Source organism: Leptidea sinapis, chromosome 1 (assembly GCF_905404315.1).
Source record: "Leptidea sinapis chromosome 1, ilLepSina1.1, whole genome shotgun sequence".
Lineage (NCBI taxonomy): Eukaryota > Metazoa > Arthropoda > Insecta > Lepidoptera > Pieridae > Leptidea > Leptidea sinapis.
The window spans coordinates 13,875,333-13,903,040 of record NC_066265.1 but is presented as its reverse complement, the minus strand read 5'-3'; the positions used below and the strand labels follow the sequence as shown (position 1 = coordinate 13,903,040).

General features: G+C 34.9%; 1 protein-coding gene across 1 annotated transcript; it reads right to left on the bottom strand.

Annotated features, from left to right (window-relative positions):
• Positions 1-349: 349 nt before the first annotated feature.
• Positions 350-25,662, bottom strand: LOC126979588 (uncharacterized). The gene is made up of 16 exons (XM_050828963.1): positions 25,485-25,662; positions 25,206-25,335; positions 24,919-25,134; positions 23,236-23,405; positions 21,573-21,663; positions 19,886-19,945; positions 19,170-19,214; positions 17,965-18,040; positions 15,299-15,386; positions 14,347-14,555; positions 13,747-13,957; positions 11,289-11,363; positions 8,604-8,796; positions 6,435-6,611; positions 4,570-4,726; positions 350-3,720 (listed from the first exon to the last, which is right to left on the bottom strand). The coding sequence occupies exons 2-16, from the start codon at positions 25,312-25,314 to the stop codon at positions 3,717-3,719; spliced, it is 1,881 nt and encodes a 626-aa protein (XP_050684920.1). The 5' UTR covers positions 25,315-25,335; positions 25,485-25,662; the 3' UTR covers positions 350-3,716.
• Positions 25,663-27,708: the final 2,046 nt, after the last annotated feature.

The window sequence follows — 27,708 nt, the reverse complement described above, 5'->3', positions numbered from 1 at the left end:
TGAGAAATGTTAAATAAATTAATATATTGATTATTATTATATATTTTATGATAATATAATGTAAAAAGTACATTATCTATGAATATTCATGAGCGACCTTTGTAGTAATTGTGATTAAATCAAATCAAATTTATTCAATTAGGTTAAAAATATGACACATGTGAATGTCAAAAGTTCAACATACATTTAACACAACTTGCGAGAGTTTGAGCTTCAATGAGAAGAAGTGGCAGGAAACTCATTGTCACTCTTACTCAATTAAAATTAAATCAATATTTGCAGCTGCTACATTCTACAAATTATTTTAATAACAATCTGTATGTGAAGTGATGCGACAAAAATACTCAAATAATTAAAAAATATATAATCTATTTCAAATATAAAACAAGAGTTATTGATACTTTAATAGATGCATGAATTCAGACATACCGTATATTAATTTATCTACACCCCTGCTTTAAATCCTCTATTAAAGATTCTGAAACAGTTAGGTTATTGCCAACATTAAAACACCCAATGTTCTAATAACCATTACATCATCCAAACGAGTGTTGGAATGTTGTACTGAATTTCATAACAACACTCCCATTTTTTTTTCAATCCCTTCATGCTCAAAGAGTTTTAACAGACAGCCACATTCTTATTGCACGATGCGTGGTATTTGTATGAATTTCAAAAAAAGAACATTTACGTTTACGCGCGTTCCACACTACCAGAACGTCGCGCGCCGAAAAAAAAGTAGGTTATTCGAAGCCCCGCCATATTTCTTCGACATTTTTATTGTTTTGTTTATAAAAAATGAGCGATTCATTTTAAACGCTGCAAAAGAACATAATATTCAAGTGAATTTTAATTATTACACTATGCAAAATGTAAATTAATAATAAAATAAATAATTGTTTCATTAACACTTAGTTTATTTGTAAATAATCAGTAATGGATGATATTAGGTTACTACTAGGACTGGCTGTTTTAATATTAGCATTGTTAGCAGTAAGTTAACTGTTTCAGAATCTTTTAGAGGATTCATATTATGTGTGCAGATAAAGTCTTGTATGCAACTGTTGATAATTAGGTATTAAAACACTCATGTGATACTATTATCACACTCGGCTTCGCCTCGTGAGATAAATCCACATTCGTGTTTTAATACCCCTTATTACACAACAGTTGCATAAATAACTAAAATAAATTACGGAAGCATTATATCAACATTAACTATAAAACGCCTCCCTCCACAATATGTTAGGGATGTAAACGACCCGCCCCACCACGCCCCCACAAGCATTGATATTTAACGCGAGCATGATGAAGCCTGCAGCAAGAATTCAACCGACAAAAAAACCACAAGCGCCACGTGGACAGATTGATGTACTATTAGTGTCAAGTGTTTCTCGCCGCCTCCGCAGTTCCGCCGCGACCACGATACATGCAATTGGATCGAAATATCGGCATCAAATTAATAAAATATATATCGTGAGTACCCGTATAATAATAACCTCAAAATAAAACATTAATTTTATAATGCAACATATTATCATACTGTTAATATACCAGAAAGCTTGTGATGGGTAATTACTCGGGTAATTGCTTTTATCTGTTTATTTATTATTTTTTCTCCCCCGCCACGTAACAATGTGTTTAGGTTTTCGTATTCATTTGTACGTTAATTCGACTTTTTTTTTAATTTAAATAAAAAACAACCGACTTCAAAAACAATGCACTAAAAAGTATAAAAATAATTGCGTATTTTTATACAATCTCATTAATTAATTTAATTCTAGTTACGGTTATTGATATTTTTGGAATCGAATAAAAAAATTATCAAAATCGGTTCACCCAGCCACAAGTTCTGAGGTAACAAATATAAAAATATTCCGACAAATTGAGAAGCTCCTCCTTTTTTGAAGTCGGTTAACAAAACGTATGTTTATAATTGAGCTACTTTATAAACGAAGAAACATCTTGGAAATGGAATTTTCGTGAAATTAAACTAATTGTTATTATACAATTTGTCTTTAGAAAAATACCTGCCGAGTTTCTTTGCACCCGTTATATTTCCGAAGGGGTGGTATATTATAATAAAAGAACAAGCAATTTAAAAATCCAACATTGGATAGTAATACATATTTGAATTTGTGGTGTATGGTACTATTGTGGATCTAGGCGACAGGGTATGTAACAAAATATATTAGTCCAAAGTGTTCACATGATTTCCGCATTATTATACATCAAAAGTAATGAGTACCATAAAATACTTAAAATCAATAAGAGCGAAACATAAATGCTTTACAAATCACAACTACGTTTTGTAATAAAATATAATATCACTTATCAATAATAATCACTCTTAGGTTATATTAAAAATGTTTTAAAAATATTTAAATCGATTACAAATTATCGATATGAACCCTTCTTATAGGCGCCAAAATACAATCCAGGGTTGAAAAACCTGCGGCACGAAATTATTTATTTGCTATCATTTATTCTCTAATACGAAGTTTTTCATTTGAGATATAAATTTAATTAAAGGCGCAAATTACTTTATACGTTAATAATATTTAAGTATTCATTTAAATAACGGTCACATTGAAAACTTCTAAGAATATTGTTGGTAATGCACGAAATAGAAACAGGAATAATGAATGTGGAAAGCATTTAACAAGCATGTTTCACCATAAATCGAAAGAAATTTCTAAAATACACTTTATTATAAATTTGTCTGGCCCAAGACTCTACAAGCGCGATTATTTAAATGGTTAACGTAAAAAAACACAATACAATCCAAAATCCTGAGGCAAAATTGTTTAAAATAACAGGTTTATAATGATAATCCCGATGTACATTAATACTCAAGAGTTATCTCTATCATTAAGTATAATATTGTCATACATTCGTATGTTTCTATTCCTCTGAATAATTTTAAATCAGTTGGCATACACGAAGTATTCTTATATTTATAAAGCATTGGGGAAATATATAATATATCTATAAATATTATCACTATATTTCTGGACAGTGTCCTTCAAATAAAATTAATTACACAAATAAAGGTTCATCACCTCTGCACTCCAGGAAACGACTGATAATTCGCAACACATTCGCACACACAGTAATTTTGACGACCTAATATTAATAGGAATAATTTTCATGTCCAGAACATACACATATGAAAAGAGACATAATTATGTCAATTTACTCATATAAAATTCAATGTCATATTTACACAATTTAAATTGTCACTTTGTTAAATTATAATTAACTACAATAGATAGCGGAAAGTCTCTATCGTTATGATAATAACTTGACTAGGAATAAACATAACGTCATAATAACTTGGAACACAACAAGAGTGACATAGAAAGACCGCTGATGCAAATATGTTAAGATAATAGCCAGAAGGTAAGGTAAGAAGATATCGATAAAACTCGTCGAAGGCGCGACAGAGCAGTATTGCCGATGTTGCGATCTCGCTCGCACTTTCACGGTTCGCTTGTTTTAATAATACGCGTTAATTACACTCTTAACCAACTAGTATTGTGTCGCGAAATTAAAGAGTCGGTGTGTCAGAGCAATATAAGCGCATGTTCTGGACGATACAAAATAAACGAACCTCCGTCGAAGCACTTTCTAGAAGGTCTCTTATTAGAACAGTCCTTAGCACTTAGCGGGTTAGTCACCCAATATTGTCTACCATCACATTGCACAATTCTGGATTACCTGAAAATTACAACATTCTAATGTAAATTGCTGTTTCACTTCTGATAATTTGTTAAATAGAATAGATAATATTCATATGATTAAAATAAGTCAAAATATCATTTTAATAAAGGAATACTTTTAAATAATGCCAACATCAATTTTATTCGATTTTGAAAATTGGATTCTTTACGTTCACTTAAGGCGCCATAATGGAAGGTGGGTAGTGTCCGCTTCAGTTGGCTATTCTTAAAAAAGTTTACGTTGAGTTCCTTCCAATTATTTAATGATTAATTAATTTTAATGATTGCGAAAGTGAAGTGGCAATGTGTAGAGCACATAGTTCGACGGAAAGATGGCCTTTGGGGCAGTTTACTGCCCGGACTTTAGTCCTCGAATGGCGACCACGTACCGGAAGACGCAGTGTTGGAAGACCCCCACAAGATGGACCGACGATCCTTCCAAGATCGCCGGAATAAGTTGGATGTTGGACCATTGTGGAGAGCACCAGTGGACGTCTTCAGGCTGATGATGATTTTTTTCATGACAATAAGGGACGAAACGAGCAGGACTTACGTTCGGCTGATGGTGATTGATACGCCCTGCCCATTACAATGCGGCACTGCATTGCGCTCGTCACCTTGAGACATAAAAAGGTGTAAACTCTCATTTGCCCAGTGATTTCACTAGCTACGACGCCTTTTAGACCAAAACACAATAATGCTTACACATTATTGCTTCACGGCAGAAATCGGCGCCGTTGTGGCACCCATAATCTAGCCGGCATCCTGTGCAAAGGAGCTTCCTACTGGTAAATGATGATGAGTTTCGTTCTCTTTTCTTCTCTTACTCATATTTACGGCGACTCACTCTGAGTCCGACTCGTCGTTGACACTAGACCGTAGCTTGGAGAGAGTGCGCCTAGCGGCCGGCGTGCCGTCCTCCTCGTCCGACGAGATCACGATACGTTGTCGCGGCTTCACGCCCGTAGCGCCGCGCGTCATTCGCCGCGTACCTTCCGAACCTGCTGTTTTAAAACAGTTCCTTCTTTAAGGCATGTAAATAATTATGTTAATTAACAAAAAATATTGAGGTAGGCGTTATTTTGTGTATTCTCTATTTATCACGCCACAAGTTAGGATATCATCCCCACCATCTGGATGTGTCCTCCACAGTGCGGTTTTCAAGGAGCTTTCTTCCTCGTACTACAAAGCTGTGGAATGAACTTCCTAGTGCTGTGTTTCCGGGTCGATAAGACATGGGTACCTTCAAAAAAAGCGCGTACACCTTCCTTAAAGGCCGGCAACGATCCTGTGATTCCTCTGGTGTTGCAAGAGAATGTGGGCGGTGATCACTTAACACCAGGTAAATGCGTAAATTCAAAATTATCCAAATGTTTTGAGTTTTCTTTAGTGTTACTTCCGCTAATATTTAAACCAAAGTCTCGTGCCAGAGTTTGGCGAGCCAACATCACCTGAGGATGCCTCGTAAAGAGGCGAAACACGTGTCGAATTATTTAAAGACAAATATTTGCGGAATTAACACTAAAGAAAACTCAAAACATTAGGATAATTTGTTAATGTTTAATTATTTCTCCAATTGGGATTAAATTTACAAATTTAATGTGTAGAAAAAATTTATACACGATTCATAATATAAATTAATACACAATTCATGTTGGTATTATCTATGAAGTACGTATTCGACATTTTGTCCTTAGTTTGTACATCTCCCGAGTACTCAAAGTTGAAATATAAATCTGCGTGACCAATATTTCCTATAAGCATATTTAATGGCACTTATAATTAATCATCCTGAATGCTAAAATCCTTCAGACTTTATTGAGACAAGATTTTTTTATGAAAATAAAGGACGAGACGAGCAGGACGTTCAGCTGATGGCAATTGATACGCACTGCTCATTACAATAAAGTACTGCTCAGAATACTTGAAAAACCCCAAAAATTCTGAGCGGCACTACAACTGCGCTCGTCACCTTGAGACATAAGATGTGATGTTACATTTGCTCAGTAATTTCACTAGCTACGGCGCCCTTCAGACCGAAACACAGTAATGCGTACACATTACTGCTCCACGGCAGAAATAGGCGCCGTTGTAGTACCCATAATCTAGCCGGCATACTGTGCAAAGGAGCCTCCACTATTATTAAAACAAGAAAGTTCTGATCGTCGTCGATAGCTGCTTGTGGTCACTTCGGCGAGCCGGCCCTGCGGCCTTGGGAAATTGAATCCTGCCCCATACAGAAAAATATATTCTGGGCACTTCTCTGTCTCCAACTCAATGACAACTCCAACATATAAGGGCCATATCATTCGTAGTCTGATAGCGGAACGACAAAAGTGGGCTTAAAGACAATGTAAACACACTGTTCTCCTTAGTCGGGTGTCAACTGTCACTGTCCGAATCAAATCTGAACTGATTTTTTTTTTACATTGCTGCTTATTGACCAACAATATTTTAAACAGCTGGAGTAAATACGGTAATGTACCTATATATATATAGGAAGATATACACATCCGTTTTTATAGGGTAGACCCCCCACAAGATGGACCGACGATCTGGTCAAGATCGTCAGAATACGTTGGATGAGGGCAAAGCAGGACCGATCATCATGGAGACCTTTGGGGGAGCAGTGGACGTCTTCCGACTGATGATGATGAAGGAAGATATACACGTCCGTTATTATATATATATATATAGATAGAGAAGTCTCACCATCGTCTTCTTTACGCTTAGTCTTGGCTTCTCTCTTCGCCTGTTTCTCTTGTTCTTTCTTCTCCATCTTAGCTAATTTGATTGCTCTGCACTTCTCTAACGTTGGCGTTCCCTCCACACCGGCCTCGTCTAATAGCTTTTGCATTTTCGCAACACGCTCCTTGTTTTTCGTGCAACCTGTAACACAAAGAAAATTTTTTTTTATTCATGCCCAAAATATCCACACTTCTACAGAATACATAAGATACATAATAGCTTTTATAATAAAGTCCCAGCCACTATTCAGGTATTATCTTTTAATAAATTTAAATGTTTTGTAAAAAAAATCTAGGTGATCGGACAGCCTGGGACTAGATTATGATTATTTTATATCAATAACAAAGTTGTATATTTTTATTGAAAAGAGCGCAAAAAAAGAATGCTGCGAGAATTTCTTGCGCCGCTTCTTCTCTCTCAGAGCGCCATTTGTTTCCGAAGCGATAGTAGTATCTAGTATATTATAAATGACATCAAAAAGAATGCTAAAGGAATCAATTTTGAGAAAATAAATGCCTTTTATGCATATTATGTAACATTCCAATATTACATGACTTCGAAAATCCCTACGCTGTACTTGGTTGGTCTCGGGATTTTCGGGTTTGACACAAACAGGTCTAGCCAGCATTGTGTACCTATAATGACCATGCCTAGAAAACATTGTGATCACTTTTTTTTGTGACAGTAAGTGACGAGACGAGCAGGACGTTCAGCTGATAGGAGTTGATACGCCCTGCCCATTACAATGCAGTGTCGCTCGGGATTCTTGAAGACCCAATAATTCTGAGCGGCACTACAATTGCGCTCGTCACCTTGAGACATAAGATGTTAAGTCTCATTTGCCCAGTTATGCTTACACATTACTGCTTTACCCATAGCCGTATCCACTCAATTCCTCAGCCTAATAGGAAAAGGCGAAGCGATATTGAAACTCAATCTGTTTTTAACCGACTTCCAAAAGGAGGAGGTTATCAATTCGATCGGTATTTTTTTTATGTATGTACACCGATTACTCTGAGATTTATGATCCGATTTACGTAATTCTTCTTTTGTTTGATGCGAAATAGATGCCATTTGGTCCCATAAAAATTTAACATAGTTTGGCCCAGTAGTTTTCATTTTATGGATTGTTTTCTGTGTACGGCTTTATTTGGAGTTTTTATTCAAGTTGATTATACATTATTATTAAACGACACTAAATCGTAAAAAGTAAACTACGTTTAAAAAAAAATGAAAAGTATCAAATAACTAAAAATTTAATTTAATACACCTCTTATGCAAACCTTTACCCTTAATATTGATAAAATACTATTATATGTATGTGCTCCATATTGATAGCTTCGTCGGTGCCAAGCCTAATGTAATAAAGGTACCTACACTCGCCACGCGTGACTTTGAGCGGGATAGCTTCGTCTAGAACAAAACGACCCAAGTGGACAGGCACGCGTGGCCAGACAACCTAAATAATTACAGTAAGTAACCTGTTTATAATATTAAGTTTTATTTTATTTAGGGCTTGGCACTGACTTAAAACCTATCGATATGTAGCACATATAAATAATAGTATTTTATTAATATTAAAGGTAAAGGTTTGCATAAGAGGTGTATTAAATTACATTTTCAGTTATTTGATACTTTTCAGTTTTTGAAATCGGTTTTTGTTTTTATTTACTATGGAAGTTTGCATGGTAATGTACATCATATATTTTTTTTATTTATCATTTCTCTTAATTAGAAGTTACACATTTTACCACTTTGGAACTGTCTCTCACGCAAGCTATTCAGTTTAGAAAAAAATTATATCAGAAAACACACGCATGAGTTTCATGAAAATTTTTTTTGTATTTCAGTTCTAATATTTTTTACATCTACACTATCTAAAAACACTTTTTGACACACGCTGTGACATACACGGACGGACGGACAGACAGACAGACAGACATGACGACTCTATAAGGGTTATGTGTTTGCCATTTGGCTATGTAACTCTAAAAAGAACAAGAAAAAGCGAAACCAAATCAATGGGAGTAGGTCAAGGAAGAAAACGTTCATATTGTAAGGCAAAACTTAAGGTTTGAAATATCCTTCATTGTTGACACTTTAGAATATAGATGTAGAACGCAAAAAACGAACCTTCGACAAGTTTCTTGTAGTCGAACCGTATCCCTGCCGCCTTGCAAAATTTCTTCATGTCGGTAATGCCGGGCCCTCTCAGCTCAGGCGGCACGGGGGGTCGTCCCCTCCGCCCCGGCGTAGACGGAGTCTTCGGAACTGCCGTGTTCTTGGAGCCTTTGGGTCGCCCCGGACCTCGCTTTACTGGTGTATCCTGTATGATTTATAAATTTCTGTTAACAAAACAAACTCAAAAACCTCTACTCTCCTACCAGAAAATGGAACGGAAAAGGTGATACGAACTTCAAAATAATTGAATCGTTTGTGTTGTAAAGATTTCTATAATGATAGCTGACCCAGCAAACGTTGTATTGCCGATTTTAAAATCGCGATACAAAAGTAACTGTTGATCGCAGATGGGTGAAAATTTGAATTTGTATGTATTTTTTATTGCTGACTCATAATCAAAAATGTCAAAAGAATTAAAAAAAAATGGCGTTAATTTTATATATTAGATTAGCACTCCCAAGCTATTTATAGTGTGGCTTAAATTTGTGTCGGAGGCCAAGTTAAGACGTCGATGGTTTGCAAAGTATGTTAGAATGGTGTCATAGACAAAATGGAAAAATGGTTAAAAGAAGATTACCGCATCTGATATGGCAGCTTTAACCAGACAAGGCAAGAAAACGACCCACCGTGTTACAGACAGGTGAATAAAATACTAAGTTACAAATGAGCTCATACAATGCGCTATATACGGTACATACAATGAATCGACACACATCGTTCACGGAGTACTGGATACAAGAGAATTCAAGCAGCTTTGCATTGCACGTGGTCAAATGGTTTTATTTTTTGAAAATAAGGGACGAGACGAGCAGGACGTTCAGCTGATGGTAATTGATACGCCATGCTCATTACAATGCAGTGCCGGTCAGGATTCTTGAAATATCCAAAAGTTCTGAGCGTTCTGAGCTGCGCTCGTCACCTTGAGACGTCATGTGTTAAGTCTTATTTGCCCAGTAATTTCACTAAACTAGGTGTCCTTCAGACCGAAACACAGTAATGTTTACATATTACTTTTTCACGGCAGAAAGCACTTCCCAAAAAGCCTCGCCTAGTATCGGAATATTGGGTCTCGAAATCTCGAGCGATTGCCAATTTCGTGGCCATCTGGAGGGCAAAGCCAAATTGGCTTCAAAGAAACTGGGCGTCATTAATAGAGCACGGCAATACTTCAAGCCCGCCCATATTCTAGCGCTGTAAAAAGCGCAGGTCCGGCCACACATGGAGTATTGCTGTCATCTCTGGTCTGGCGCAACCCAGAATCAGCTCGATCCATTTGACCGCGTGCAACGCAGAGCAGCTCGAATTGTAGGGAACCCAGTGCTCTGTGAACAGCTGGATCACTTGGCGTTGCGTAGAGACGTCGCTTCATTGAGTGTCTTCCACCGCATTTATCACGGGGAGTGTTCCGAAGAGCTGTTTAACCTAATTCCTGCCGCCGAATTCCACCTTCGCACGACACGCCACAAGTTAGGATATCATCCTCACCATCTGGATGTGTGATGATGAAGATGTGATTCTCCACAGTGCGGTTTTCAAGAAGCTTTCTTCCACGTGCTACAAAGCTGTGGAATGAACTTCCTTGTGCGGTGTTTCCGGGACGATACGACATGGGTACCTTCAAAAAAAGCGCGTACACCTTCCTTAAAGGCCGGCAACGCTCCTGTGATTCTTCTGGTGTTGCAAGATATTGTGGGCGGCAGTGATCACTTAACAACAGGTGACCCGTACGCTCGTTTGTCCTCCTATTCCATAAAAAAAAAATAGGCGCCGTTGTAGTACCCATGATCTAGCCGGAATCCTGAGCAAAGGAGACTCCCTTGGTAAAAGCTGATATTGAGGTGTAGGCTAGCTAGAGTGGTCCGGAAGTATTGGATGTTTCTTCGCCAATTTGAGGTTTACCCAGCAGATGGCCGAGGAAGTCATTGCTAGAGATTTCGAGACCAAGTATCAAGATACACGACGAAGAATTCATGGAGGTGTAGTTGAAGAGCGGCGATACAACAAATTGGCGTTTTTTGTGGTTGACGCGCAATCTAGTGTATCCCCCCATACATTAAATTTAATAAGGTTTAATTAGTTTCGCAAGCTTCTTAAGAGAAGACGATAGAAGGCAAGTATCTTCCGGCACTTGTCGAAGATTTCCCGAGAGAGACCTGCATGGCTCGGCAGTATCTGAGCAGCAACCGTCGACAACGACGTGTATGCTGCACCCCGGCTCGAAAGCCCGTATTATCGAAGTTTTGTAAGCAGCACTTACTGCCATACTCTATCAAAGACCGTATCCAGACTAAATGCCAAATCCTCTACCTTCTTTAAATATTATGTAAACGGTTTCTTATTTTTATATTTGTTTGGTAGGTATCTGTAAAGTAGATCCTGTAGATGGAGCCACAGTCCGAGAGTTGAACAAAAGCATACCAAAATTTACGATCCATGCGTCACTCGAACGGTTAGCTCAGTTAGTAAGAACGCTCAAACGGAACCCAAAAGGCGCGAGTTTAAGTCCCGCATCGTTCATAAATTTTGGTTACAAATTTAATTTGTATGATAATTAATCCCAGAAGTGATGGTAATTCACTTAAAATTACCAATCGTTACGATAACGTAAAAAAAAATCATCCGTTACAGAATACATACCTCATCACTACCTTCACTTCCACTGCCGGATGAGCCTGATGATTCATCATCAGACGATGAGTCCACCGTCGTAACCTGAAATAATTAAGGAATTCATAGAATTTTTACAGATATAGATAAAAAAAATATAACAAAATGGCTGTTCGGAAAAAATACAAGGGATATTGTGAACTTTGTTTGAACGATGTTTTTTAAGCATAATGCAACGATTTTTTTGTTTTTATTAATTTACAGCATTTTTATTTTCCAAACTAATACTTCAAACTGTAATATTATATACATGTATTGGCCTATTACAAAGTTTGACAGGTAAAATTATAATGAAATAATAACGGTAATAATAATATTCTATGATTGTTTTAACTATTGTGGTGATCATATGAAAAGAGTAATATGTGCTTCTGATATATTATTATAAAATAAGTAAGTATGCGTATAGCGTGTATGAATGTGTATGATGTAAGAGTGAGTTTAATAATAATAATAATAAGCCAATAATGTGATTGGCCTATTATTATTATTAAACTTTTCGAAAATTCGAAAACAAAATTTTATGAACGATGCGGAACTCGAACTCTCGCGTTCCGTGCGTGTGCTCTCCCAACTGAGCTAACTGTTCGAGTGACGTATCGTCATAAAATCTCGTATGCTTTGTTCAACTCTCAAGTTGTGGCTTGTGTACTAATCCCAGAAGTGAGTGTTATCACTTTAAAAACATAACAAGTTGTTAATAATTACCCTTTTTCTACAATAAAAAGTTAGTAATTTAAAGTTCTTAAAATCTAATGTTTGTTATTTAAAGTGACCAAATTAATTATATTTTCTTATATAATTTTTGAGTAGGGTAGGGCGAGGCTAGTTGAGCATAGGGGCAAGTTGGGCAATCAAAATATCTCGGAAACTATACACCGCACGCAGAAACATTAAATAGCGAAAAGAAAGCGTCGACAAAGAAGAACTTATCGCACGACCGCCAGTGGTGCCACGTCGATCGAGTAAAGTACATGACCGCATTATTTATTTTGACAACAAAGAGTAAAATAGTTGTAAACAGTAATATTTCGTCTGAAATTGTCAGTTCATTTGTTTTCAATCGGGTAAGTGTTATACAACGATAAATTTATTCTACTTTTGATACATGTAAAGGTTCTGCGTATAATTCTTACAGATAGTTCATAATCTCACCTTTGTCTTAAAATTTCGGGGTGGGGCTAGTTGAGCTATAGTTGCTCAACAAACATGGATTCAGTGTATTTGGAATGTGGATGAGACAGGAGTGTCCACTGTGCTGAAGCCAAATAAGATTGTAGCTGGGAAGTTTAAAGTTTACAAGGCGAGAAACATGCATACAATGTCAAGTTTGCAGAAAATGGGCTCATACAAAATGTGAGCCTGGTGTTGGTCTTACTATCATTTGTGTCAATTGCAACAATGACATGAGTTCATTATTCGAATAATTTAGTTTTGTCGTTTTGCCCATAGAAATTATAAATAAAAGATAATTGTCAAAAACAAATTTGATTCCTGGTCTAGTTAACATTGAATCCATCTGAGTGCTCAATTTGCCCCATATCCTTGCCCATTTACCTCACCCATGGGGTTTGTTGAGCAAACATGACTTTCGGTATTTAAGCAGCTGTAGCTCTTAATCTCATCTAGTTAGAAATAATTACTATGGACACTTTTGCTAAGGGATATATTAGTAATTGATCAGTATGCAGAACAAGACATTAAGAGTTATCGTTGAGGAACTATAGCCGCTCAAGTGAAAAATTGCTCAACTAGCCCCGCCCTACTATAGGCCTCGCCCAACTTTTTCCAATTTTCTCTATCCTTGCCCTGATCGATCCAGTTCCTTCGAATCGCCTGCACGATGTCACCTGGGCATCGCTGCTTTGATGTACCAGTGCTTTTTTTGCCTGGTGGTCTCTATTATCCACATTCTGTCTGTGTAGCGTGCAATGTGGCCAGCGTATTGCCATTTCAATGTAAGTGCGTGTCTTAGTGGATCAGTAATCTTGGTTTTCAATCTTATGTCTTCTCTACGTACTTTTTTTAGTAAAGTATGCTAGTGATGTTCTGAGTATGTGAGTGTTGTGAGGTAGTGTTCAGTTTAATGGACGTCATTCTCAACTTAGGACATATTGTGTTCGATCACTTAGTTAATAAATTTATTATGGCTGAGGAAAAAAATTGTCAATATTTTTACATTTGTTTTCGTAGGAGTATAGAATTATGCAGGCAGAACGTCTGGCATAATCGGGGAAAATGTAACTAGTGTGGGGACAGCTGTCGACGTGTGCAAATGACGAGTCGCGAGGCAGTTGTCTCCGGGCCCCGGTGCGCATCAGACGAGTGTTTATTAATAAATAATGGACGTGTAATCACTCGTTTGATTTAGTCATGGCCCATGAGGAGATGACTCAATACTAGTTTAGCAGCTCAGAGTTGTTCTTACCTCTCCGGAAACGACTCCCTTAAGTTTGGCGGCAGCCAGTTTGGCGGCGGCTGCTTTTTGCGCCGCAATCTGCGCCGCCTGAGTCGCGAGCTTCTCCCGCTCGGCGTTTGCGTCGTAGTAGTTGTAGAGTACGGACAGCGGCACAGGCACGTCGCCGAAGTACACCTCGTTGGGGATGTGTGACGAGTCGAGGCAGTCGTCGGACCATCGCCTGTCAAGTTATCACATCTATACGTGCATATTATAAAACGGCCAGTGGGAGGCTATTTTGCACAATATACCGGCGAGATTATGGGTATCACACCGGCCGCGGCGCCTTTTTCTGTCGTGAAGCAGTAATGTGTAAGCATTATTGTGTTTCGGTCAGAAGGGCGCCGTAACTAGTGAAATTACTGGGCAAATGAGAGTTAACATCTTATGGCTCAAGGTGACGAGCGCAATTGTAGTTCCGTTACACATTACTGCCTCACGGCACAAAAAGGCGCCGTTGTGGTACCCATAAACTTGCCGGTATCCTGTGCAAAGGCGCCTCCCACTGGCATTGTGATGGTAAAATGCTACTGATGTCGATATTCATTTGTAATTCATGTTACAACATACCTCCTGAATTGTATTCCAGAGAAATCTTTTCGGAATGGCCTCACGTTGTACTGGTAGGCGGGAGCTCGGGGTCTGCCCGGAGGGGTTGGGCGGGGCCCCACACTGGGGGGCCTCACGGGCGGGGTTGACACGGGGCCCGCTCCACCCAACGGAGGAAATGATGGCTTTGGTTTATTAGTAGAGCCCTTCGGTCGACCGCGCTTTTTTGGCTGTAAAAATTGGGCATAAGATATTTATCACTACAGTAAAATCTATTTAGTTTTAGGCACCTGCCTGACTTTGAAAAAAAAAACCAAGCTCACAAATAAAATTTGAAAAACAAAATTTTATGAACTATACGTCGCTCGAACCCACGACCTCTGACGTTTGAGTGACGTATCGTCATAAAATTGTATTTTTCAAATTTTATTTGTATATTAATCCTAGAAGTGAGGGTTATCATTTTAAGAACATAACAAAAACCAAGTTCGTTGAAACCAAGAAAGGGTTCTTTTCTCTTAGCATAATATTAAGTACGATAAGTTTTATCAAAAATCTACAATCGACACTGATAAGCAAGTGGCCTATTCAACTTAAATATTGTAATTTTAAGATGACTATTTGCGATAACTTTAATATGTATAATTATAATTACTCATATGCATTATGCAAAAGAGAACCATTTTTGAATTATCAAGCTTTTCAGCTTTTTTCGAAATAGGTCAAATTTGGAAGATTAAAAAATTGTTTAAACTTTTTTACCAATTTTAATCTATTTTTTATTTTATTTTTACGTCTAGATGGACAATGACAGCTGTGAAAACGTCGAAAAAAATTGAGTTTAAATCTAACCTCTATTTTAAGCAATGCACGCACACTAACACAAAGTGTCATACAAATCGCGAAAGTCGTAGCTTGTCACGCACACTAAAGTAATATTGAACGAACAATACACAAATAAATAGAGACTTACCTCTAAGCCAGGAGTGGATAGTTTTCCAGGTGTGATACTTGATCTGTTTGAATCAGGGCTGCCAAATTGTTGTTTTCTATCTTCATCACTGTTAAATAAATCAAATGTTGAATCGAAAATTTCTCTTAAAACTAATAGATATATTACTCTAGAAATTGTTTTTTTATAAGAGGGGGCAAACGGACAAGAATGCCACGTGATGGGGAGAGGAGAGGCAGCCGCTCATGGACATCCACTAAACCAGGGGTCAAGAAATGCGTTACCGGATTTTAAGGTGAGCGTTTAATTGGAAAACTTGTAAACAAAAGTATTAACGCGGAGAGTAAATTGTATTCAAGCTTAAAATAAACGAAAATGGGTCCCTTCAGTTTGTTACTCATTTAGTACTAGCGGTCGAATGTCTATTAATGTAGTGAAGTAATTAAATAAGGGTAAATGTAAGCATCCTGTCAAAAGTCCAGATCTTTAGACTAACCGGAATAAACAGACAGACAGACCAAAATCTTGAAAATAATTCACATGTTAATTAGTTAAGTTTTTGTTGAGCAATGAAGGCTTTTTAATCGTCATTAAAGTTAAAAGCACAAGAAACTCAACAGCCACTCTTTCAAATGATTGTTTATTTTATAACAGCTGTAATATAAGTTTCCATAATGAATTAGTCTGTACTGTGTAAAGTGCTGTATCAGATATATTAATCAAAATTAAAAATTATATACCATAAAAGAAACTTGTATAAACATAATAGATCATCTGGATGCATCAACCTTTAGAGCTTGAATTTATTGTTTGTGTAAGAATGCTTTGTACTGTAATAATTAGTAATTGCATCCAAAAAATACACTGATTTATTAACTATTAGCTGACCCACCAGATGTTGTTCTGTTCATAATAAAAAAAAACTCTTGCGGATGGAATTTTGGAAAATCCATTACTATATAGTGATTGCCACAAAGAGTTTCTTGCCATTTCTTATTAAAGCTCAACCCTCAAAGAAGATGGATATAAAAAGAAAAGTCATTTCCTTGACCTGCCTGAATAAGGTGATTTTGATTTGAGTACCCTAAAGGATTGAGCTTTTGATTACTGTTAGTAAAAATATAATATTAATTACAAGTTTAAGCAGAATTGTCAAATTGTAAGTAGAGGTATTTGGTGAGTATTGCATGATATGTAGATTAGGATTATTTTATTGTTGTGTGCTGAGTTCTCGTAACAGGTTTCGTCATGCTCGCTTAAATGTCACTGCTTGTGGCGGCGACATGGGACGGGTCGTCCTCTTCCCTAAAATATGGTTGAGGGAGGCGATGGCTGGCTCATGCGTCTTGCCCGTGAACGGGCGCTGCTTGTGGTGGCAGGATGATCCTGTTGCCGGAGACTCGGTTTCAGATTCTTAAAAGTTATTGTATATATATTATATATGTATGGATATATACATGTTTATTTATAATCGCTTATAAAATGCTCACAGAATACCTTTATTGATTTATGGTGTATGTGGATGATGCAACTACTGTGCTCAATAACTTTTGTATTCATTTACATTTACTTTTTTGACTTACTCGTGTAAGACATTAACTATTTGATGTTTGAGTGTGTTTTTTGCATCATTTAACATTTTTTGTTTCTTTTTTTATATATTTATTAATAAAAAACAAATTTTACATTGCGGTTTCAAAGCAATAAAAACCACTGAGGTTTGTACAATTGCTAAATTAAGTCTACACCAACAGAGTTCAATTAATAAAAGAAAAAATAGTTCACAATCGTTAGAAACTTAGCTATACATTATAATTATACAAATAAAAGTTAAAGTACTTGATACAATTAATAGTTAAGCACGATAAGTTGATCTGTGGTCAGTCAAGTCTTAAAAAGTATTTTTTAAATTCTGTTTTAAATTAGTCTCAGTCAACGAGTCAACATATTATATTGTAATTGAAATGATCTGTAAATCTTTATATAAAAGAGTGGCAATGAGTTTCTTGTTACTTCTTCTCATTAGCTCAACCCTTTACGAAGTAGCAGTAGATTCAATAAGATTTTTTTTTTTTGACATTCATAAGTGTCATTTTCGTGACCTACGTGAGTAAACTGATTTTGATTTGATTATACGTTCACTAGTTGACACATAGACCAACCTTTGTTCCCTTCGCACATATTTGAGGGAAAGAGCTAAATTTACTAGTTTTTCAAAATTTGTTCACATTCTTTGTTGTGATATTATTTTATAAATATTTTTCTGTATTAATTGCAGTGTTTGTTCGAAAGATACAACATACTTAGTTACTTACTATATTTATGTATATCTTTATATATATATATATATTTCTTGTGTGCGTGTGTATGACACTGAACTCCTCCTAGACGGCTGGACCGATTCTAATGAAACTTTCTGTGTGTATTCCAAAAGGATTCGAAAATGGTTTAGATTCACAATTGAACTACCTCCTAAACGGCTGGACCGATTTTGATAGTTTTTTTGTGTGTTCCAGTGAATTTGAGATTGGTTTATATTCTCAATTCCGTCCATATTATATAATTCTCCTACTCATGTGTATGTTAGTGAACTCCTACTAACGGCTGGACCGATTTTTCAAATTTAAGACGTGTGTACAGGACAACGTCTGTCGGGTCCACTAGTTATTATATAATTTATAACTCACAGTTTCACTGGTGTACCAATGATATCCGGCGGCCGACCATCCCCCCGTGCTTCTAATGTACACTCCTTGGCAGCTTCTACAAATATAAAAAGATAATTTAGCATAAGTATTCTTGGTCATCCCTAAGAGGATCCGTACAACTCTTGTACACAGAACAAATACATAACATTTTTATGAAATAAGTACCACGAAAACCTCACGGGTTTTGTATTTCAATTTTTATTTTTCAAAGTCTTTTTCCAGGAAGTATCTTTTAAAGCGAGTTTTAATTTTAGTGGTATTTATGTACATTTATTGCAACTCTTTGGGAAATTTATTGATGTAATCTGGTATTACGTAATTGACAGTTCTCTTTACATATTTATTATTAAATTTTGCTAAACAGTATTTGTGATTTATATCAAGTTGTCGTAAACATAAGTGTCTATTTTTTTCGATTAACATATATTAATAAAACATGGAAGCACTTCTGACGCTATAAAATAGCGTAAGTAAAACTATAACGTTAGTGGGCGGGGCTTACAAACTGTCCCGGCAAGCAAGGATTAGTTCGGTTAGGCGAGTGAGTACAATCGGATCCCGGTCAGGCGGGATTTTTAAAACAGATAAAACAAATATTTAGAATACATTATTTTATTTCAGGGATGGCATTATGCATAATGTAGGTTGCAGCATATATTACTAACTTTTTATTACAAAACTAAAATATTTATTTGTAACTAATAGGTATAGTTTTAATATTGCCTTTTTGTGGAATGATAATCCGCTGTGTTTTTTTTAGGTAATGTTTACTTTTTTAACCGACTTCAAAAAAGGAGGAGGTTCTTAATTCGTCGGTTTTTTTTATTTTTGTTACATCAAAACTTTCGACTGGGTTTGATAATTCTTTTTTTATTTGAAAGCGGGTGCTTCCCGTGTGGTACCATTGTAATTTGGTCCAGATCTGACTATTTTTGCGGAAGGACACCGATTCCAAAAATAATAATAATCGTTACTAAAATTATATTAATTAATTAGATTGTATAAAAATAGTCAGATCTGGACCAAATTACAACTAGAATTAGATTAATTAATAAGTTTGTATAAAAATACGCAATTATTTTTATACTTTTTAGTGCATATTATATCTATTGTTTTGGAATAGTGTTTTTGAAGTCGGATGTTTTTTTTATTAAAAATTTTAGTAAATAATTATTGACACATACCCATAGGTTTATCTCCTTCCATTCGTGTGTGCTTTTGGGACTCATCTGAAATAAAATTTCAGTTTTATATTACGTTTTAAACAACGATGGTTATGAATACTAATACCAATTAAGATGATCTCATATGAGTCATTTGTTTTCTCTAAACAATATGTTATTTTTTATAAATGATAACCCTCACTTTTGGGATTAATTATACAAATTGAATTTGAAAACAAAATTTATGAATGATGCGGGACTCGAACCCACGACCTCTCGCCTTCCGTGCGAGCGGTCTTCAACTGAGCGAACCGTTCAAGTGACGTATCGTTGATAAATCTGGTGTCTTCGTCAACTTTAAGGTCTTTCTGTGCGAGCGCTCTTCCACTGAGCCAAATTTTCGAGTAACCTATCGTTGATAAATCTTGTATGTCTTGTTTAACTCCCAGGTTGTTGCTTCATCTACAGGATGTACTTTACAGTAGGCACAGTGGAAGTGCGCTCGCACGGAACGCGAGAGGTCGCGGGTTCGACGCCCGCTTCGTGAACCACACATAGATTTTCATTTGCCTCAATTTGATTCTATGCAATTGAGGGTAATGATTTGTCTTCTTCTATATAGAAGTCTATGAATTAGACAAAACTATATATATATATAATATAAACAAATATTTATTTATACACACAGCATGTGTATAAATAAATATTTCTGTGGCCAATGTGAGCAATATAAATACCTTTTGAAATAATTATGTGTTCCGATGACTTCTGAATGTCTTGTGGTTTTATTATGGCATCTGTAAAAATATCAGATGATTAGATTTATAATTCAAAACATACATATACATGTAGGTAAAGGTGTCGGTTGTAGGTGTGACTGTCTGGACACAACAACAGATTAAAACATATTGTAATCTAGGAACAGGAAAGATCTAGTTTAAGGTGAATGATTATTTAATGGTTTTGCTTTTAATAGCACTATTCGTTTTAACACACAGATTACGATGAAGTGATCCCACCTTATTTTAAGTGGAATAATATTTGAAATATGTGATAATCTGAGCCGTGACAAAAATTGTGGTGGCTTTCGAAACTGTGATTCCATACTAAAACACCACCTTGTATACTATATTTTAGATAAAAATACAAAAAATACATATTAATGACCAATACCTCCCTATGTCTCCTGGCTTGGTGAGCACTGTTTAAATTCCATTGTATTATATAAAATAGCTACTTGTATTTCTTATTATTTTTTCTTCCTTATATATTTACTAACACGTTTTTTATTATTTTTGTTATTGTCATTATTTATTTTTAGTATCATTTTTTTGTTAATCAATTTTTTTATAATAATTATTTTAGTCCCACAATTAACTATATTTTGCTTTTAAAATATATCAGTTCAGCTCCAAACTTCACACAATGGGGTCACTGAAAATCAGTGTTGTGCTCATAATGTATGGACACAACTATAACTGAGTGGACTCCAGTTTTGGAAGACCACTGCCACATCAAGTTTTGCTTATGTTTCTTTTGTATATTTTGTATAAGTAAGTTAAGTATTAGATTAAGCATATATTTTGCTCTCATAAACATTTTTGTGTGAATGTGTCAGTTTTTCTTCCAGTATAAATTCCTTTTCATTTCATTTCATTTTCAATACCTTACGTTGTTCTATCTATATAATAAATAAAATAATGTTTTTATATGAATTTGTCAATAATATATCATAACATCAAAAATTACTTAAAATTAAAATATGCACCCTGCTATCGTAATGAAATTATTTCACAGCAGAACTGTCAAACCGTGTGTCAATAAATTCTCTCATAGAAATTATGTATGGACACATCAAAGGAAAAACAAATTTGTTGTTTTTATTTAATTTAGCAGCATTTTTTACCATTTATTCAAACTCTTAAACCTTCCCTGGACTTCCACAAATAATTCAAGACCTAAATTTGCCAAATCGGTCCAGCCGTTCTCGAGTTTTAGCGAGACTAACGAACAGCAATTAATTTTTGTATAGATTGTGTAACAATACTAAATGTGACAGTCTCTTGTAACCCTAAAATCTGACACTCAGTGTAGAGAGCCTGCACAGTGAACTGCCCAAACATGTGTCTTTGAGCTAAGTATTTACAGAGCTGCCCTGCATAGAACTACAGCATGTAAATGGTAAAGATTAAAACTCCACCAGGGGAGCGATAGCAGCAAACTCCACATAAAATTAAACCTGAGCCAATAAAGTGCTATTATGTGGGCCAAGGTTTCTCTGTATTGACAAGACTGATTTTGTCTGATTTGGATGTGATTTTGTTGGAGAATGCATGGGCAAACACATTCGATACCTATGCAATGTGCAGGTAACTAAATGTATATATAAAAAAAAACTAAAGAATAAAAGTTGAATGCACTTACCATTGGGTTTGTCATCCACTCTTAGAGCTATGTCATCTGGTTTGAAAATGTCTGTTTTAATTTTTATTTTCGGCTGATCCAGGTCGCCTGACTGAAAAATTAAAATATGAAATAAACATTTGTGTCTGACTTTGAAATTCTTAATATATTATCATTATAAATCAAATCAATGAAATATCAAAATAACCAGTATATACAAAATATTTACAAAGTTTTACATGAAATCTAAACTAGAAAAGCAAGTCGTAATATAATGGAATTTCTGTCAATTGTCCTTTGGCTAAACATGAAATATCTCAAAAGAATTATTTTATATGAGTATAGGCTCAATTAATAGCCATGCAATAATTGTGAACAAAATTCGATTCCAGTCATATAACCACATATACATTTGTACTTCAAAGGCAATTCTAATATAGTAAACTAGTTGACCAAGCATTGTATTGCCATATAAAGTAATAAAAAAATTTTTGGGGTGTAAAAAGTAGATGCAACTGATTCTCAGACCTACCAAATTTATTGTACTACAAATTATTGTAGGTATTGATCCATTGCCATCTTGCAACCCTATAGCGGATTTGTGGATGGAACAGAATAATATAAAAATCGCGAACCAAAAATAGGGGTTGATCGTATACGTTTGTATATTTTTAATGCTGTATCATAAAAATTTAAAAACAAAAAATTACGTCCAAACAAACAAAAAAAAAAAGGGGTGGACCCTTAACATTTACGGGACAGACCTACTGAAAATGCATATAAAATTTGGTAAAAATCAGTAAAGCCGTTTCGGTGGAGTAAGGTAACTAACATTGTGACATGAGAATTTTATATATAAGATAATAAAATATTTGCTGTAATATTTATAATTTTAATAATAGTTTTGTTTCATTCAGTTATCATCTTGGCAATCAGTAAAACGAGCATTTTGTTTGTAATGAACAAGCTGACTTGCAATCTGACATTAGGTAAGTGTGTAAAAAGGCTCTGAAGCCTATGAAAGCCCAATGCAAGTTAGTCTTGTATACAGACAACCTTTGAATATCTTCATGAGTTTTAGTTAAGTTTCCTCACTATGTGTCCTTTCACGTTAAGAGAGCCGAATTAACGTATATATGAAATCAGAATATATAATAAGAATCTGCTCAATTATTTTATCTGTTAAAACATGGTACCTACATACATAGTACCTTCCAAATGAAAGATAAAGGCACCACTGATGCTTGTGTATATAAGCATTAAAAGTATGAGAATACTTGGATGGAATAGCAAACTCTCAGAACTAAGGGAAAAGCATCATGAGTACAGTGATAATTTTTACAACCTTATCAATGCAAACTTTATCAATTCTTAAAATATAGTAAAACATAAAATTTACTCACTGATCAGGGTTCATTTCGTGAATTGATATAATTACAGAATATTTTTGATTGAGTCGAGACCATGGAAAATAGTAATTTAGATTTATTATAATAAATTTATTTACCTAGGTTTGTTAATTATTTTTATGGTTGAGAAGGCTTGACACTTAATGGGGAAATTGTTTTTTGCACCCAAAGATTGCATGTTGTATGCTGCATAGACCCCACACAAGAGATGTTTGTTAAGGGTGAAGGTGTTACTGGACATAATAATTGGATTTAATAACAAAACATGTACCTACCATCATTTCATTCTCTTGATGTTGTCTTTTCTGTGAGTCGGATGGTTCCAATTTAATTTCGGGCTTCAGCTGTTTAATATCAAGTGGTTTGTGTGTGTCAAGTGGGGGCAGAAGATGAGGTTGTGGCGGCCAGGTTGGTTTGTGAACACCTACATCTGCATAACCTTGAACTAGAAAAATATTATTAAAGTGAAAACTTCTTTAGCATTGTTGTGATTCGAAAATCTAAAAAATGAAAAAGCGACAATAATAGAATTATAGTGTTTTGGTACCCGGCCATCATAGTTGAAGAACAGGTTGTCTTATGTATGAGACAAGTATACTTTAATATATTCTGAAGTCATGCGAATGACATATTACATTATATGGTTGAAATCATGTGTCATCCTAGAAACATGTACCAGGACTACATATGCAGTTTAGAGGTTCATGCACAATACACTTATTAAAATTATTATACTAGTACTGACCCGGTAAATGTAGCTTTGCCATATATATAATAAAAGTACCCGCACCTGCTCATTGTATGAAAACCTACGTAATTAAATGTCATTGACTGAATTATTTGTATTGTGAATAGACACTTAAAGTTTTATATTAAAATAAATTAATTAATCGAACTTTGTATTACTATGATCATTACTAAAACCTATAATTAACCTCTTCCCGAAATTTTACATTTGTCTCATTATCTTGAAGGCAAAATTTTTGAAGGTTTCTCTACAACCATGTGTGAATTGCACACATATTTTTTTGTGTTTTATTAAATTCTTTGACTTAATATATTTTGCGTCTTGTTGTGCATATTGTTACTAGCTAATCTTGTATCTACTATTATATGACCTGGAAAACATTGTTTAGTCACATAAATTAAGTACCCCGCACCCTTTTATTGTATGAATTGTCATTCACTGAGTTATTTGTATTGCTAATATATTGGTATTTGTAAATCAAGAAATATAGCTTCCTGATATGTAATCGATAAATTATATATGTACTAAAATCTTAAATTATATATATGTATATACTAAAACTTCATCGAAACATTTAAACGTTAATAGTTTACCAAAATTCCATTTCATTCTACTATTTCATTTAGGTACTAATCAGTGCAAAAAAAACAAAATCAACAATTAGTTTTCCAATATACTAGGGTAAGAGCCCCAGATCACAACTTTAATAATAAATTGGTGAATGACTAATAATTTTAAGCTAATATAAAATTTAAATTTTTCAAATTCAATAAATAATAAAAACCTCTTTACATCCCACATGATTGTACATCTCTAACCTGTTCACAATAATTAATATTTTTCTTATAATCCCTGCAAGCTGTCAACTACCTTATTAATATCAAGTCCAGGCAGTTCAAAAGTAAGTAATGTTTGCAAAACAACTGACCACTGATCTGGTGGAGATGTTAAAATAACACTGTTCAGTCTGTATCCCAAACTAAAGAGGGTTATATCTAATGCTAGAATAGAGGATATTTATAAATTATAGCTTGATTACATTTACAAAACTTAACCCAAGTGACTAACCTAAACTGACCAATAATAACATGGTTACAAAACTAATTTTTAATTGTTTACTATATTTTACAAAAGAGTATATGTTTATTACTTTAGCAAGTCTTAGGTAATGTAATATATTGTATTAAATTTATCATAAGAAAGATCTTACCCATATGTGTTTGTGCCATATGCAGTTGAGCTTGTTGTTGTGATGGAAAGCTTTGATGGTGTGCATAGTTCTGATGAGCTGGTGGCGCATATGACAAGTTTTGAGGGGCATATCCTCCAGGGGGTGGCGGTCCATATGCTGCAAATGCATCGGGCGGTGGATAATGCGTGTTATAAGCTCCGGCATATGGTTGATATGGTATTTGATGACCATTGTCTAAAAAATAAACCTTGCATCATTACCTCTTCACAGAACGTACATCTCAATAGTTATGTATTCAAACATACCAATGTAATTTAGCGGCAAACCGTTTCCCTGGACAACGCTGTGTCCTGGTTCACCCTCCATTCGTAAACGTTTTTGATTCATCGCTCTTTCTGCTTCATAATTATTCATCTTGGTAACTGCAAGTATTAGCTAATTACACATACACGGGTTAAATACACATATTCACTCACAAATAACGTTTTAGAAGGGTAAAACTAATTTTTTTAGGCAATTTTGCGGTATGACAGACGCCAACCGGACGCTAGCCTAAACACAGGTTAAAAGCAAACACAGCGTACCTTTGTTAACCACTGATTGTTATTGATTTTAATTCCTTGAATCACTTAGAATCTTATTCACCATGAAATAACTCATAATCGGAAACACTGTTTACTCAAACATAAACATCAAGATATTCATCCACAAAATACACCCAGTGACATAAAAATTAGATAAAAAAATACAAGTGAAGCTAAAGAACTTCTCTTTTTTTTCTTTTTCCTTATTGCCACACTGAACTAGTGTAGCCAGATCAAAGAATATTTTTACTCTTGAAAATACTATTATGTACAGCGATGTACAAAGTGCAACTTTTCACAAAGGGCTAAACGCATTGCAGATATTATATGCACGGTTTGCCCTCGAAAATTCTATTCATGTTATAATTTCATGTTGCGGAAAGCTTCAACTGGCTTCAACAAGTACTCTTGTAGGAAGAGATATAATACCGAAAATAAGCCAGATAAATGAAGCATATTTATTACCACGCAAAAGTTCTATCAACAATGGAGTTGTAGGCATTAAATTAGAATAAATAATATATATTTATTGGTTGTATGTATGCAGCCACGCAGCAAAATTTTCCTTTTCTACTTTCCACATAATTACTAATATAAGCATTTGTATCGAAATTATATATCGTATATTATGTTTTAATCAATAAACAAATAAAATATCGTGGAGCATTGGCACAAATGAGTAATAGTCTTTACACTACACGGTCAGCTGCTGCGAACTATAGGCGCCGCCCGACCGTCACGCGACATGCAACACACAGATGAAAAAGTTTGAGACGATGTTATAAAAGTTTCACTTTAATAATGTGTGTTCTTGGTCTACTGCGTAGAAAGAAGATGAAAAATAGATGCGTCACTAAAATAACAATAATAATGTAACAACAGAGACACATAAATTTGATTGGTATTGTGAGTACCCGAAATACACTACAATATCTGCTAGAGTTTGACCAGAGAGTCGTGAAAGTCAAATTTTTATGAATTCTGAATCTGCCAACACTATTTTATATTTTTAAATATATAAAAATATCATATTTTCGATGACGTAATTCAATCATTTCTATTGCTGTTACGTAACTCAAGACAATTAATTAGTTACTTGGAATTTATTTTCTTTATTTATTAATTTATTTATCACAATATAACGCATTTTGGTTTCAGATTGTATTGATGTTATTTTTGGAATCGGTGTCCTCCAGCCGCGGCCCCGCTATCGCCTTCTCACGTCGCGTGTCCGACTCAAGCACATCTCACCTATATCTATGTATGTAGTACAAACCTACCTTGTCTGATACTGACTTCAAAAATAGTAGATTAATTAATTAGATTGTATAAAAATACTACGCAATTATTTTCATACTTTTTAGTGCATATTATATCTATTGTTTTGGAATAGTGTTTTTGAAGTTGGTTGTTTTTATGTTAAAATTTTATTGTATATTAAGAATTTAAGTGAATCTGAAGCTAACCAAACTCTTACCAAACTTCCTTTGAAGCATATCCTTTCCACTACAAAAATAATTATTGAAATCGGTTGGCGCCATATTTAGTTATTCGTAAATTTGTCGCTCACATACTTATAGCAAATTAAAGATTTTTATGGTTTTTTCATGGTTGCCATTGTCAGATCTGGATCAAATTCCAAAATTGCAAAAAGCCCTAGCTTTCAAATAAACAAAGAATTATCAAAATTGGTTCACCCAGTCCAAAGTTAGTTAGAGGTAACAAACATTAAAAAAAACATACCGACGAATTGAGTACCTCCTCCTTTATTTGAAGTCGGTTAATAAGGGGTTTGTTCCTGCACTGTTGGTATATAGCACAGAATCAAAAACGGCAGATTATCATAATACATGAATAGAAGCAATTTCATGAAATGGTTACATGAAAAATTATTAATACCCAATTTGAATGAACCCTGTGTCATAGTAATGGATAATGCTTGTTATCTATTATTATTATTATGAAAAACAGCTAGCAAAAATTTAGGAGTGGACAACGCAAAAATAGAGTTAAAAAAAGCCTGTTTTCCAGATGTTTCTCCAGAAGACTTGAAAAAGTATATATATCACGTAATAAACGTAGAAAATAAATATGAAGAGAGGTTTGAAAGTACAAATACTGCATTGGAACCGTTTATATGCAGCTCGGATGTTATTTATGATTCATTTTCTGGAATTAAATATTTGGAATCTGATTTTGATTATGAAACCGAATAAATTAATAT